This window comes from Diaporthe citri (genome assembly GCF_014595645.1).
Source record: "Diaporthe citri strain NFHF-8-4 chromosome Unknown scaffold_1, whole genome shotgun sequence".
Taxonomy (NCBI): Eukaryota; Fungi; Ascomycota; class Sordariomycetes; order Diaporthales; family Diaporthaceae; genus Diaporthe; species Diaporthe citri.
Genome location: NW_025064846.1, coordinates 7,416,834 through 7,430,142, shown reverse-complemented (window position 1 = coordinate 7,430,142; position 13,309 = coordinate 7,416,834). Strand labels below are relative to the sequence as shown.

The window sequence follows — 13,309 nt, the reverse complement described above, 5'->3', positions numbered from 1 at the left end:
TGTGGCTGACGTCGGCTGAGCCCTGAGCAAACTTCCCCTCCATCATCGAAAGCTCCAGCAAAGACTACTCACGATATCTGGCACTCGCACACAACGCGTCAGCAGCAAAAACGAATCAGTATGCCGAGCAAAGGCGTCCAGGTCTACACCTACATCGCAGCGGGGGGATGCTCTATCGAGCTTTCAGTCCCAGGTCAGACTGTCGTCAAGGACCAGCTGCACCAGTTCTGGAACGGGGACCTCGAGGTCGAGTCCAGCAAGATCGACAATTTCTTCGATAAGACTGGTCGCTTCGTCTTCAAAGTCCTGCATGAGGGTAGGCCGGTCACGGAGCAATGGGTCGAGGTGAACGCTCTCACGGGCAGCGTCGGTCAGGGAACTATGACAACTATCGCAAACACGCACTCAGTTATACACCCGGAACCCAGGATCATCGTCTCTTATGGCTTTTACGAATCAGGCCACGGCCATGATATCCTGCCCAACCGTCACCAGTGCTACATCACGGTCACGCCTGATTATTCAGACTGGCTAGGGCAGGTGGCGCCAATTGGATCGCCTCAGAGAGACCAGCCATTCCGGCGGCTCGTCCTCCCTGCGGCCCATGACGTGGGGATGAATAGCATGCAGAACTGTGCGACAATCCTCAAGCATGCTGGCGGCGCAGTGGTCCGGACCCTCGTCGCAAACGAGGAGAAGTACACGCAAGTGTTGGCAGAGCTTGCCGACAAGCTCTCAGGACCGGCTGTGTCTCTCATAGCGCCGAACATCGTTTCGAGTCTCGCAATCACGCAGAAGGATCCTCTGCCGATCATGCTCGCGCTGGGGGCTAGATACTTCGAGTTTCGGCCTGCTCATTGTCATCACCAGGTTAGGCAACATCTGCCTGACAGACTGTACTTTCAACACAGTGCAATTCCCGGAATGGCTTATGATGAGTTCCTAACAGAGGTCGTCCGGTTCCTGGTCGAACATCCAACCGAGATTATCGTTGTTCAGGTAAGGCCATTTCATGGTACAGGCCACTCAGACCCGTCAACGGCACATGCCATATCAGACCAATAGGACATGCTGCTGACTGCTCAATGTAATAGCTTCGATGGGATGGCGTCCCCGGTGACTGTGAGCGTCCAAATGACGAGCAGCAGAACGAACACATACAGGCTGCCCTGCGTCAATTCGAGGGGCATCAGCAACATGTGATTGCCGGGAACTTGGATGATCTGCGGAACAGAACAATTGGTGATTTGCGTCGCGATCGGCGCAGGCTGATCATGCTCCGGGACGTTGACTCGATGTCCACCTATACGGACGCGGGCAACGCCACGCTCAACGGCGATAGCATCGTCGAGGGCTTCGGCGCCGTACTGCACCCGGAATGCTGCGGGGGGCGTGGCTTCATCAACATCCAGTGCCAGGCAACAGCCTCAAATATACCAAAGGCCGTGGTCTACAGTGTCCTCGAAGCAGGCGCCTCTACAAGCTGTCTATTGGCTACTAAGCCCATATGCGACAGCAAGACACTACCGTGGGTGAAGGGAAACGCGCTGCGTGCTTGTGGTAACAATGACCTTGTGGTTGTTATGAACGATTTCTTTGACGGCGCAACTGCTGATGTGGCGATGGAGCTAAGCCGACAGCGATTGGGATAAACTCAGGAGTGCCGTCGCTCGGAACACAATCAGTTCAGCTTTGGACAGCACAGGAGGTCATGCCGCGGCGACTTCCTAGAATAAACGCTTCGTCAATTGAAGCCTCGACAGTGGTCCCCAATTGTGCTCCACGAAAGCGCATTGGAATACTCGGCTTCTCCGATAAATGGGTGCGTACCGGTCGTGCTCTTCTCCATGCAGCATGACCCCAAGGAAGTTGGCCCGAAGAGATTTTTAAGCGCGTCCAATCTCCAGCGATGAGTAATTATCGGGCTCGCCGCTTATTAAACGGACCGCAGTCGATCGTGCATCGAAAGATTTCCGTGGTTGCATTGTTCTCAATCCCATCCCAGCACGCCTTTCTTCACAGTCAATCTTCTATGCTACCAATCCAGAAGAGGGACGCTGGTAAATGCCTTGAAGCATGGGTATCCTTTGCTCGGAGTTACGCCTTTCGGGAGCTGACAAACCGGACGCGAAAACACAGGCTCGAGGAAAGCCTCTGTGGTTCCCATGATCGTCATGTTGGCGCTGACAAATGATGTGATTGACGGCTGTGCTTTTTCGCACAATATAAGTTGTATTTGCGAGAACGTGTTTGTAGCGGCTTTTTACCTGCATGTGGTTCTCAACTTGAATTTGTCGGAATTGAATTCCCAAATAAAAGTATACGTGTGTTGCATAAGAAAGACCTATCAAGGATTGGATGCGTCAGCCAAAACCCGGAACTCCATGAAGCCATCACGCCCCGCACAGCGCTCTCTGCCTCGCATTGCAGACTTCAGCCTTGGTGAAGATATTGACCTTGCCATCGGGCTTACTGCAGCCGCTCTGGCAGGCAACGAGGCCGTCAAATTAACGACAAGCCAGCAGCACCAGGGCAGTCACCTCATCAAAGCCGGCCTAAGTGCAGCTGTGGCTGCTAGTGCTCTCAAGATGATGCAGCGAGAGCACCAAGACCACCATGAACACCATCACGGTCACAGTGGGGAGCGTACACGGCGCCATCACTCGCGGGGCACACTTGAGGAAAATGGGCGGCACCAACACGAGCATCACGGCTCTTCTGCATATGACAACCAAGCTGAACATTCTCGCAACAATGAGCGCCACTCTGCTTACAGTGGGCACAATCTCGAGAATCGCACACATCACCACCGTCGCCATAGCCTAGACTCGATACATAGCTCGAGGTCGCTTCCAGTAGATCACGAAAATCACAGCTATAACAATCGGCCTGGTGACACACACACGTCGGCTCCATCTCAAGCGCCTTATGGATATGGAATCCCTCATAGCCACGCCCCTTCCAAAGATAAGTCAGGGTCTGCACATTCGGCCCACCCCCTGATTCGGCCCACTCCACACCCGCGTGTACGTTAAGTCTACCCTATCATATATCACGCATTTTCTTTACGACGGAATTTTCTCTTCTCTTTAAACTTTTAATATATTATCATCCATTAATTATAAAGCCATATATAGAAGAAGACGTAAGTATAGCACTTAAGGCGATCTAGGTTAGCGCCAATATTTAAAAGGCCTCCTTATATTAAGGCATCTTAAGAATTATACTTTATAATTATTATTATAATGCTTAAAGCTATTTAAATACCTTAAAATCTTAAATAAGGTTATTATAAACTTAAGAAATATACTTATTTAATTAAGTAATTAATTAAGTAATATTAAGGTTATTAATAATATATTTTAAAATAAGGTTTTTTATAGCTTAAATAGCTACTTTTTAAAAATATTAACTATTTTTTAGTAAGCATTAGCTAAGGGCTTTTCTTATTAAAAATCTTAAGATTTAAAGTATATAAAGCTATTAAATAACTTTAAGTTAAGTAAATAAAATAAAAATAAGTATAATTAAAAAGTAATTTAACCTCTTTTAGCTATTAATAATTATAAATATTTACTTAAAAAATTATTATAATATTAATAAAGAAAGTATAGCTAAGAATAAGGGGAAGAATAGCATTATTTTAAAACTTAAAAAAAGAAAGATTATTACTTAAAAAAGCTATAAGTTATATATATAAACCTCTTTCCTTAAGTGCATTTCTATAATAAGCAAATTATACCCTTTCCTTATTATTTTTAAAAGAAAGTTAATTTAATAATAATAATTTAAAACCCTTAAGGGTTATAAAAATTAAAAGTTTATAATAATGCTAAATAGCTAAATAAATAACGCTATAATACTTAAATAGCTATAAAAAAAAATCTTTATTTCTTAAATAAAGTTAAATGCCCTTAAAGAATAATATTTATTAATAATAAATAAGTATAAAAGCTATTATACTTTAAAATTTATATAAAAATGCTTTTTATATAAGATTTATTATTTTTATTTATATATATATACCTTATATATATTATAACTTCTTAATTTAAGAATATTTTCTAACCTTAAGATAATATATAAAAAAAAAGTAAGTTTTTTAAACTTTTATATTAATAATACTTATATTAAAAAGCAATTATTCCTTTATTATTATTAAAAGGTAAGATTTATAATATTTAAAAAAAAGTATATACTTTTTAAGTAATAAGAAATTAATTTATAGCTAATTAATATAGCTAAACTATTAATAAATATAATTATATTTAAAAACTTTAATAAAATAATATTTATACTTATTTTTAATAACGTTATAAGAATTAAAAAACTTAAATTAATTACTTTAATACTTATTAAGCTATAAAAAAAGGTTTTTTTAATCTTTAAAGCATTTTAAGAAATATAAGTTGCTTTTGCTAATTATAATTTATAAAAATACTTAATTATAACTTAATAATTACTCTTTAAAAAGATTTAAAAAGAATATAATAAGAAAGATTAATAATTAATAATGCTTTTATAAGAAAATTAAGTTCTTAAAGATAAATTAATAGCTATAATACTTTAAAAAAAAAGGGAAGGTTAAAATAAGCTTAAACTTTATATTTATTAAAATTAAGTATATATATAGGGTATAAATTAATGCCGGCATAATTAAGGATAACTTAATAAAAATAAATACTTTTAAAAATACCATAGATATAAAGGAATGCATTGTTATGGGTAGTAATGATGATTTAGAGTGACTTTAATTAAAGGGGTGATGTGGCGAGGAGGACCGTTTTGGTGGGCCGAATCAGGGGGTGGGCCGAATGTGCAGACCCTGACTTACGACGGCGCTTGACCGGCTAACGGCGCCGGATAGTGGCCACCATCATGTGCACTTCTCAGACGATTGTGGCCAAGAGAGCCCAAGAAGCTCTAGGTGATGAACATAGTGACTGGACTGAGTGACTGGACTGGAGCGTCGTATTGAGCATATTTTGGGTCTCTTTTCGAACATCATACTAAATCACACCTTGGCGTGCAACTGGCTTCCCATGGGTTTCAATAAGGGCAAAATAGTGGCTCGAACATACCTAAATGAGATGCCACGCATGTTAACACCACAATGAACTACAGCTAATACGTTAATAGCCTTCATGAATAACTCCGCGTGCCGCATTCTGGTTATTCATGGACCTATAGATATGGGGCGGAATTAAAAGGAAATTCGCAATATCTTCGCTCATGACTGTACATTGTTTCTGGAGTTAGATACTCGGACGGAAGTCAACGCCTTGAATATGGCTATGTGGATACCAGTAATTATGTCCATTCCATGCAACATATTTCACATGGTTGTAATATCCTTATATACATCACGACATATATTCAATAATAAGATGTACAATATTTTCACACACAGACACGTGCGTCTTGCTTTAATACAAGAGCCTGAGAAGCATTGAAGGACAGGGTTGCTATATTTCTAAATGGAAGGCAATGTGTATATCTACACCTCCTCAGGGGTCCCAAATGTTAAATGCCCTCGTATCGTTATATTTAACCCCCTTATTGCAACCATATTACTTTTCTAGCACTTTCCATATAAAAGATACCTTAAGTATATAAATCGCTTAAATATAGCTAATAAGTTATTATTATTATTACTTACTATTAATACCAACCTTATTAGCCACAATAAATCTCCATTTATTACTTTATATATTATATATATCACGCATTTACTACCTCTTTAAGCGCTTTATTATTACCGCCAGCCCTTTTGCTTAACGCTAAGCATATTATCACCATGCCAAAAAGCTTTCTTATAATAAAAGGCATTATATATATATTTTCCATAAGGATGTTAGTTAAACCCTTAAGCATATTATTAAATATATAAAGCATACCCCTTAATAAATATAATATATTATAACTTAACCCCTAACCCCTTAAAAGAATTAAAAGCTATAATATAACTTATAATTACCTTAATACATAAAATTATAATAATATTATAGTTTAGGCTTTGCTCATTATAATTAATCAGCAGGCTTTAGCTTTATAAGAATAAGCTTTGGCGTAAATATAAATAAAAAGCGGATTTCTTCCTTTGCACTTTAAATATAAACCTTATTTAAGTACCTTATAGTAAATAACTTAAGGTTAGCTTATAATATATATTTAAAGTCCTTTTATATTATAAACCTATAATATAATTATATAAAACTTAATATAGCAAGACTTAAAAAGAATAATAATAGCTTATTAAGCCCTTTTTTATTTTAAAAAATTCTTATCTTAAGAATATTTAATAACTTAGCTAATAAAAATAAGGGCTAAGTTTATAATAAATAAGGAAGTAATTAACGCTAAAAAAGCTTAATTCTTTTATATATTTATTTAACTAGGAATTTTCCGCAATTAATTTTTACCTTATATTAATTTTATAAAAATATTTAAAGAGCAGCTAAAAAGCTTTTTAAAAAAGATTTGCTTTATGCTTAAGAACCCTTTTAAGCAAAGGCATATTAAGCTTAGCTTAATTATATTATAGCAACGTTATAAAAAGGGGGTAATAAAAATTTTTACTTAGTTTAATTAATTAACTTATATAATAAAAACTTAAAATTAGCTAAATAAATATAAAATATTATTAATAGCTAATAACTTAACCTTTATAATAAAAGCTTAGCTTAATTATAAAAAATAGTTAAATATATTTAAAGCCTTTTACTTTACCTTATAATAATATAAGGATATTTTTAGCATTATAATAAGAAAAAATAATACTTAACCTTAAAATAGCAAAGTAATAAACATTAATATTATAATAATCTTAATAAGTAAAATTAAGTATTTTATATATAATTAGCTTAGTTATTATAAATATAATTATTTTAATTATTATAAAAAAATAAAGGTATAACTTTTATTAATTAAGGTTAATAAGGGGGAGGAGTTTATTTAAGGGGGTATAAATTTTTTTTATAAGGTAAGGCTTAAAATTTATTAGCTTAATATTAATTTAAATTTAAAGTAAATTAATTATATATTAGCTAATTTAATATTATAAAATGCTTAAAATTTAAGAATTTCCCATTAATAAAATAAATTACTTATAATTAAGCATTAATTAATTACAAATTATATAATAAATTTATAATTTTAAGATTTTAAGTAAAAAAGCTTATATAAAAGGCTTAAATTAAAGAATTATAAAAATGTTATTAATTTAATTATTAACTTATACTTAAATAATTATTTTTTATTAACTTGCTTTAGTTAATATATTAAATTATAAAGGCTAAAAGCGCGTTAATTATAAAAAATAAGTTAAGCCTTTAATATATTTAAAAGGCACCAAAGTATAATTAAGTAGCTAGGCAAAGAATAATATTTAATTTATAATTAAATTATAATATCCTTTATTTTTTATTATATAGCTGCTCTTTAAGGCTTATTATAGGGACCTGGAAAAGAAGAATATATTATAATTTAAGCTTTATATGGGAATAATGGGTATTATTTATATAAAGGACTATTTAAAACTAAGCAGCTTTGGCCCATTAAAATGCCCAGCAAGCAGCAGCCCTAACGCTGCATATAAAATAGCTAGCATAATTAAGCCTTTTACCTTACTTCCTTTCATAATTAATAATAATTAATCACTATATTAATTAAACATTATATTATAATACATAACTTAGCTAATATTAATTAATAATTACAAGAGCAATTATAAATTAATAAGGCTTAAAAAATAACCTTTTAATTATATTAATTAATATTATTAATATTATAAATTTATATAATATAGTTTATAATAATAATAATACTTAATATATAAAAAAGTAATTATTATAATAAAAAACCATAGCAAACTCCTTTACTCTTAATATATATATATTTATTACGCCTTAAATAACCTTAATAATAACTTCTTAATTTAATAATTATAATTAAAAGAATTAAATTAATATTTATTCTTATTAATAATATATTTACTTATATTTTATTATATAAATAAATATAAAGAAAGAAATTAATTTACTTCTTAATAACTAAGTTATAAAAATAACTCTTAACTTCTTTATTTTCCCTTAATACTACCTATTTTCCCTTTTTACTACTTTCTTTCCTAAATTAAACATACCCTTATTATCATTTTATTAAAATAATAAGAAATAATAATAATATAATAAATATAATAAGCAATATTATTAGCTAAAATAATTTATTAATATTAATTATAATAAACTATATTCCTATACTTAAAAGCATTATTAAAATACTTAATCTCTTAATATAAATAAATTTCTTAAGATTTCTTAATAGCAAATAATACTTAAATATTTATATTTAAAGCTAAATTTAAGCTATAACATATATATTAAATAATAAGATATATAAAGCATTTATTAAAAACTTTTATAATTAAATTAAATTAATATTTAAATAAATTAATAAAAACTTATTATATATTATTAAAAAAGTTCTTTAAGTTAAAGGCATTTATACTTAAAGAATAAATACTTTAAGGAAATTTATATATATCCTTAAAGCACTAAACTATCTTAAATAATTAATAAATTAAAAGCAAAAATATTATATTATATTTAAGATTAATTAAATTTAAAATTATAATTTAAGTATTTATATTATCCCTAACTTTAATTATATCTTAATAAAAGCTAAAAAACTACTTAATAATAATAATTCTTTTAATTTTAAATTACTTAAATTACTTAACTTATATAATAATAATAGCAAAGATAATAATAGCCCTTTAAAACCTTTTAATTTATTAAGAAAAGATAATAATCTTCCTTTAATTAATAACTTTTATATAATATATAATTATTATACTCTTTTACCTTTAATAAAAATAAAGAACTTTTTACTTAACTTAAATATAGCAATTAACTTAAATAAATATTATTATAAAAATAAAATATTTATTAAAAAATTATATAATATTTTTAATAATAAAATCCTTCTTTTTAATAAAATTTATAATAACTTATAAATTTAACCTTAATAATTTAAAATAGCTTTTTTATATATACTTAAGGGATTAATAAAAATATATTATACTTAAGTTATTAATTAAAAAAACTTATTTACTTAAATATATAAGAAACTTAAAAATTAATTTAATATAAATAATAATTATTATAATTATTTTATAAATTAAAATACTTTAATTTTCTTTATTTTTTAATAAAAAAACTTAAATAAAAGCTATATAAATATTCTTTAAATACTTATTAATAAGATATAACTTTATTATAAAGCATTTAAATATATTATTTATAAGGATAACCTTTTATAAAATATAATTTTATAAGCAATATAAGGTATTTTTAAGTTTTATTATATTATTTTAATAATGCTAATAAATATTAAATAACTTTACTTTATTTTATAATAATATATTAAAGTATTAAAAGCTTAAAACCTTATATTATAATATATAATTATAAACAATAATTAATAAGCTTATAAATAAAGCTATATTAATAATTATAATAATTAAAATAATAATAATTTAGCTATTATAAATATTAAAAAGCAATATTATTTTAATAAATAATATAATAATAATAATTAATATTTAAGGTACCTTTAACCTTTTTTTAAAAGTAATGGCTTTTAATTAAACTTTTATTTAAGCTAACTTTATTAATTTAAAAGCAATAATTATAATAAAAAATTTTATAAAGGTGGCTATAATAATAAATATTAGCTTAATAAAGATAATAATAATAATATATAATATAAAAAGAAAAAGTATTTTATATATTATAAAAAGAAATATTAATTAATAAATTACTTACTTAAAGATTAATAATATATTAAAATTATATATATTTATATATATAAAGATATTAAATAATAAATTAATAATAATAAATTTAATATATTTCTTATTAACTTTAAAGATTTTAATTTTAAAGTTATTAGCATTATAATAACTTTAGTTATTAATAATAATAAAAAGAAATATACTTATTATACTTTTTTTATAAATTAAGCCTTTTTTTATAACTTTTTTAATAATATAAATAGCTTTAATATTTACTTTAACTTTAAAAATTATTTAATAATAAAAATATTTATTATTTAAAATTAATATTCTTATTAATAATATTAAGATATTATGCTAAATATAAGTATAATAATATTTTTAATAATTAAATATAAGTAATTTTAAGCTTTATAATATTAAATATTTTTTATATACTTAAATATTATATAAATTAATAAAGCATAAGTATAATTTAGCTTAAGCTTACTTATTAAATTACTTAATATAATATAAGTTAATACTTTAACAAGGCTATTAATATTTTATATTATAAATAAGCTTACTTTCTTCTTTTTTTATATTTAAAATATAAATAAAAACTTTCTTTTTTTTAAAAAATATTATTAATAAAGTAGTTTAATAAAAAAATAAGTATTTAAAAAAAACCTTTTTAATTACTTAAAAGTAATAATACCTATAAATTTTCCTTAATATAAAAAGTAATAATATACTAATAATATTCTTAATAAAAATAAAGCTTTAATAACTTTATTATAAGTTTAAATACCTTTTAATTAATTATTTTTATACTTTTTTATTAATGCTAATTATAATAATATTAATCCTTTTATTTTAAAAATAATTTTTAAATCTTATTATTATTATTAACTTTATTTTATAGCATTATAATGTTTTAAGTTTAACTTTTAAGATAATATTAACTTTAATTATAAGATTATTATAAATATTATATATTTACTTACTTTATTTATTTTATAAGTTATTAATTTAGCAACCTTTTTTTAAGCTAAATATTTTTTTATTTTTCTTTTTATAAAAAATATATAAAAAGTTATTTAATAATATTAAATAAATACTTATTTAAAACCTTTTAATTATATTATTTATAATATTAAAATTAACTTTATCTTAGCAAAATTTTAAAGCATTATATAAATTATAAGCATTACTTATAAATAAGTATTAATAAAGGTATATTAATTTATTAATAAAATTAAAAAATATTATGCTTTATTTTAATAAGCTTTTAATATCCTTTATGCTAAATTCTTAAAGATTTATATTAAAGAAGTTATCTTATAAATAATTATTAAAGCAATAAATAATATAATTAGCCTTAATGACATTATTTTAACATTCCTTATTTTTAATATATATTTAAAACTTATAAAAAACTTTATATTAACTTTTTTAACTCTTAAAAAAGCAATAGCTATTTAAAAAGCTATAAAAAAGCTATATAAAGTTTATATTAAATAATAAATTAACATAACTTTAAATACTTATAATAGCTTAAATATTATAAAAGTATTAAGTCTTTTATTATAAAGTAATATATAAATATAATAAAAAAAGCATAATTAATAAAAATTATATAAATTGCTTAGCATTAATAAATATAACTTTATATTAAACTTTTTAAATAGCTTAATAATTTTTTAATTAATATTAATTTAATTATATTATTAAAATAAAAATAATAAAGATAATATTTAGTTAGTTTTTAATTTAAATAATATTATTAATAAGCCTATTTAATTTAAATTAAATCCAATCTTAGCAATATTAAAATCGTTATAACCTTAATAATATAAATAACCTAAAGAATTAAAGAATAAATTAAAAAAAACATATCTTACTTAATAAAAGGTTAAGAATTATAATTTCTTTTTAAAGCTTTAATATAACAGCATAATTAATACCCTTAATAACTTATTTAAAGAATTTAATTATAAAAAGATTACGGAATTAATTAGCAATAATATTTTTTACTTTAAATGCTTTAATCTTAAAATATATAAAAGTATTTAGCTTTTTAAGTTATATATTATTTATAAAATTAAGGGTAAGATTAAAAAGCTATATAAAAAATTATAACTTATTATTATTAAATATAATAATAAAAATAAAGCATAATATCCTTATATAATTTTTAATTATTTAAAAAGCTAGCTAAAAACTTTTAATTACTTTAACTCTATCCCTTTTAATATAAGGCTTTTAATTAAAGCTTTAAGATATTACTTAAATATATCCTTAATTAAAGTTTAAGCTTAAGTAATTTATTTTATATTACTTACTTCTTAAGATTTAAAATAAATACCCTTTTAAGATTATTATATAAGTTATTAAATTATTATATAGCATTGCTAAATTTAATATATATTAATAAATAACCTATTATAAGTTTCCTTATAATAATTTAAATATAATTATTTTAATATATAATTTATGCTTTTTAATTATAAATTAAAAAAAAGATATTTTTACTATTATTATTATATAAATTAATAATATATTATCCCTTAATACTTTAATATTTTTAAAGCTAAAAGAATAAAAAATTAAGGAGATAAATATTTAATATAAATTAAAAAAAATACTTACCCTTAATAAGTTACTTATTTTTAATAACATAATTATAAGCATCTTTAATAAAGATACTTTATATCTTTATTAAAAAAGCTAAGGTAAAAAGATTATACTTATTAATAGCAAAGTTAATAATTATACTTAATAATATATAAAGCAATATATATAAAAAGTATACCTTACTTTTATTTATTAACTTAAAATAATATTTAACTTATTAATAATAGCTTAAATTTAAAAGCCTTCCTATAAAAATTATAATAAGCTAAATTGCTAGCTATAATAATAAGTTAATAACTTAAAATATAAACTTTAATATATACCCTTAAATTTATTTTAAGCTAAATTAATGGTTTTTATTAATAGCTTATTTATTAATAATAAAAACCTTAGCTTATAAATTAGCTTTATTATTATACTTATAAATAAAATATAAATCTTATAAGCTTTTAAATAAAACATTAAAAATAATATTATTTATTAATCTTTAATAAAGTATTAAAAAGTAACTTAAAACGTTTTAACTTTAAAAATTTATAATATAATTAATAGCTTTAATATAATTATAATGCTAACAGTTACTTTACATTAAATTACTATATATTTAAATATTATAATAATTCCTCTTATAATATATATTAATTCATACTTCTTATATAAGTGCTTAAATAAGCTTAATATAATAAAAGAAAAGTGCCTTATAATTAATATTATAGCTCTTTAATAATTATATAAAAAGCATAAGATTTTTAAAATCCATTAAATTATTAAAAACTATAATTTAACTAACGCCTTTATAAAGAATATTCTTAATAACACTTTTTAATACTTTATAAATATAAATAATATTATAATTAAGATATAAAGTTATATAAATTAAAGCTAAGAAAATAAGGC

The 13,309-nt window shown here is 25.3% G+C and overlaps 1 protein-coding gene across 1 annotated transcript; it reads left to right on the top strand.

The window, feature by feature from the left end:
* Nucleotides 1-120: 120 nt before the first annotated feature.
* On the top strand, nucleotides 121-1,652 carry INS49_001969 (uncharacterized protein; the record flags this gene model as incomplete). Its single annotated transcript, XM_043162788.1, has 3 exons — nucleotides 121-842; nucleotides 912-999; nucleotides 1,095-1,652. The coding sequence occupies 3 exons, from the start codon at nucleotides 121-123 to the stop codon at nucleotides 1,650-1,652; spliced, it is 1,368 nt and encodes a 455-aa protein (XP_043031294.1).
* Nucleotides 1,653-13,309: the final 11,657 nt, after the last annotated feature.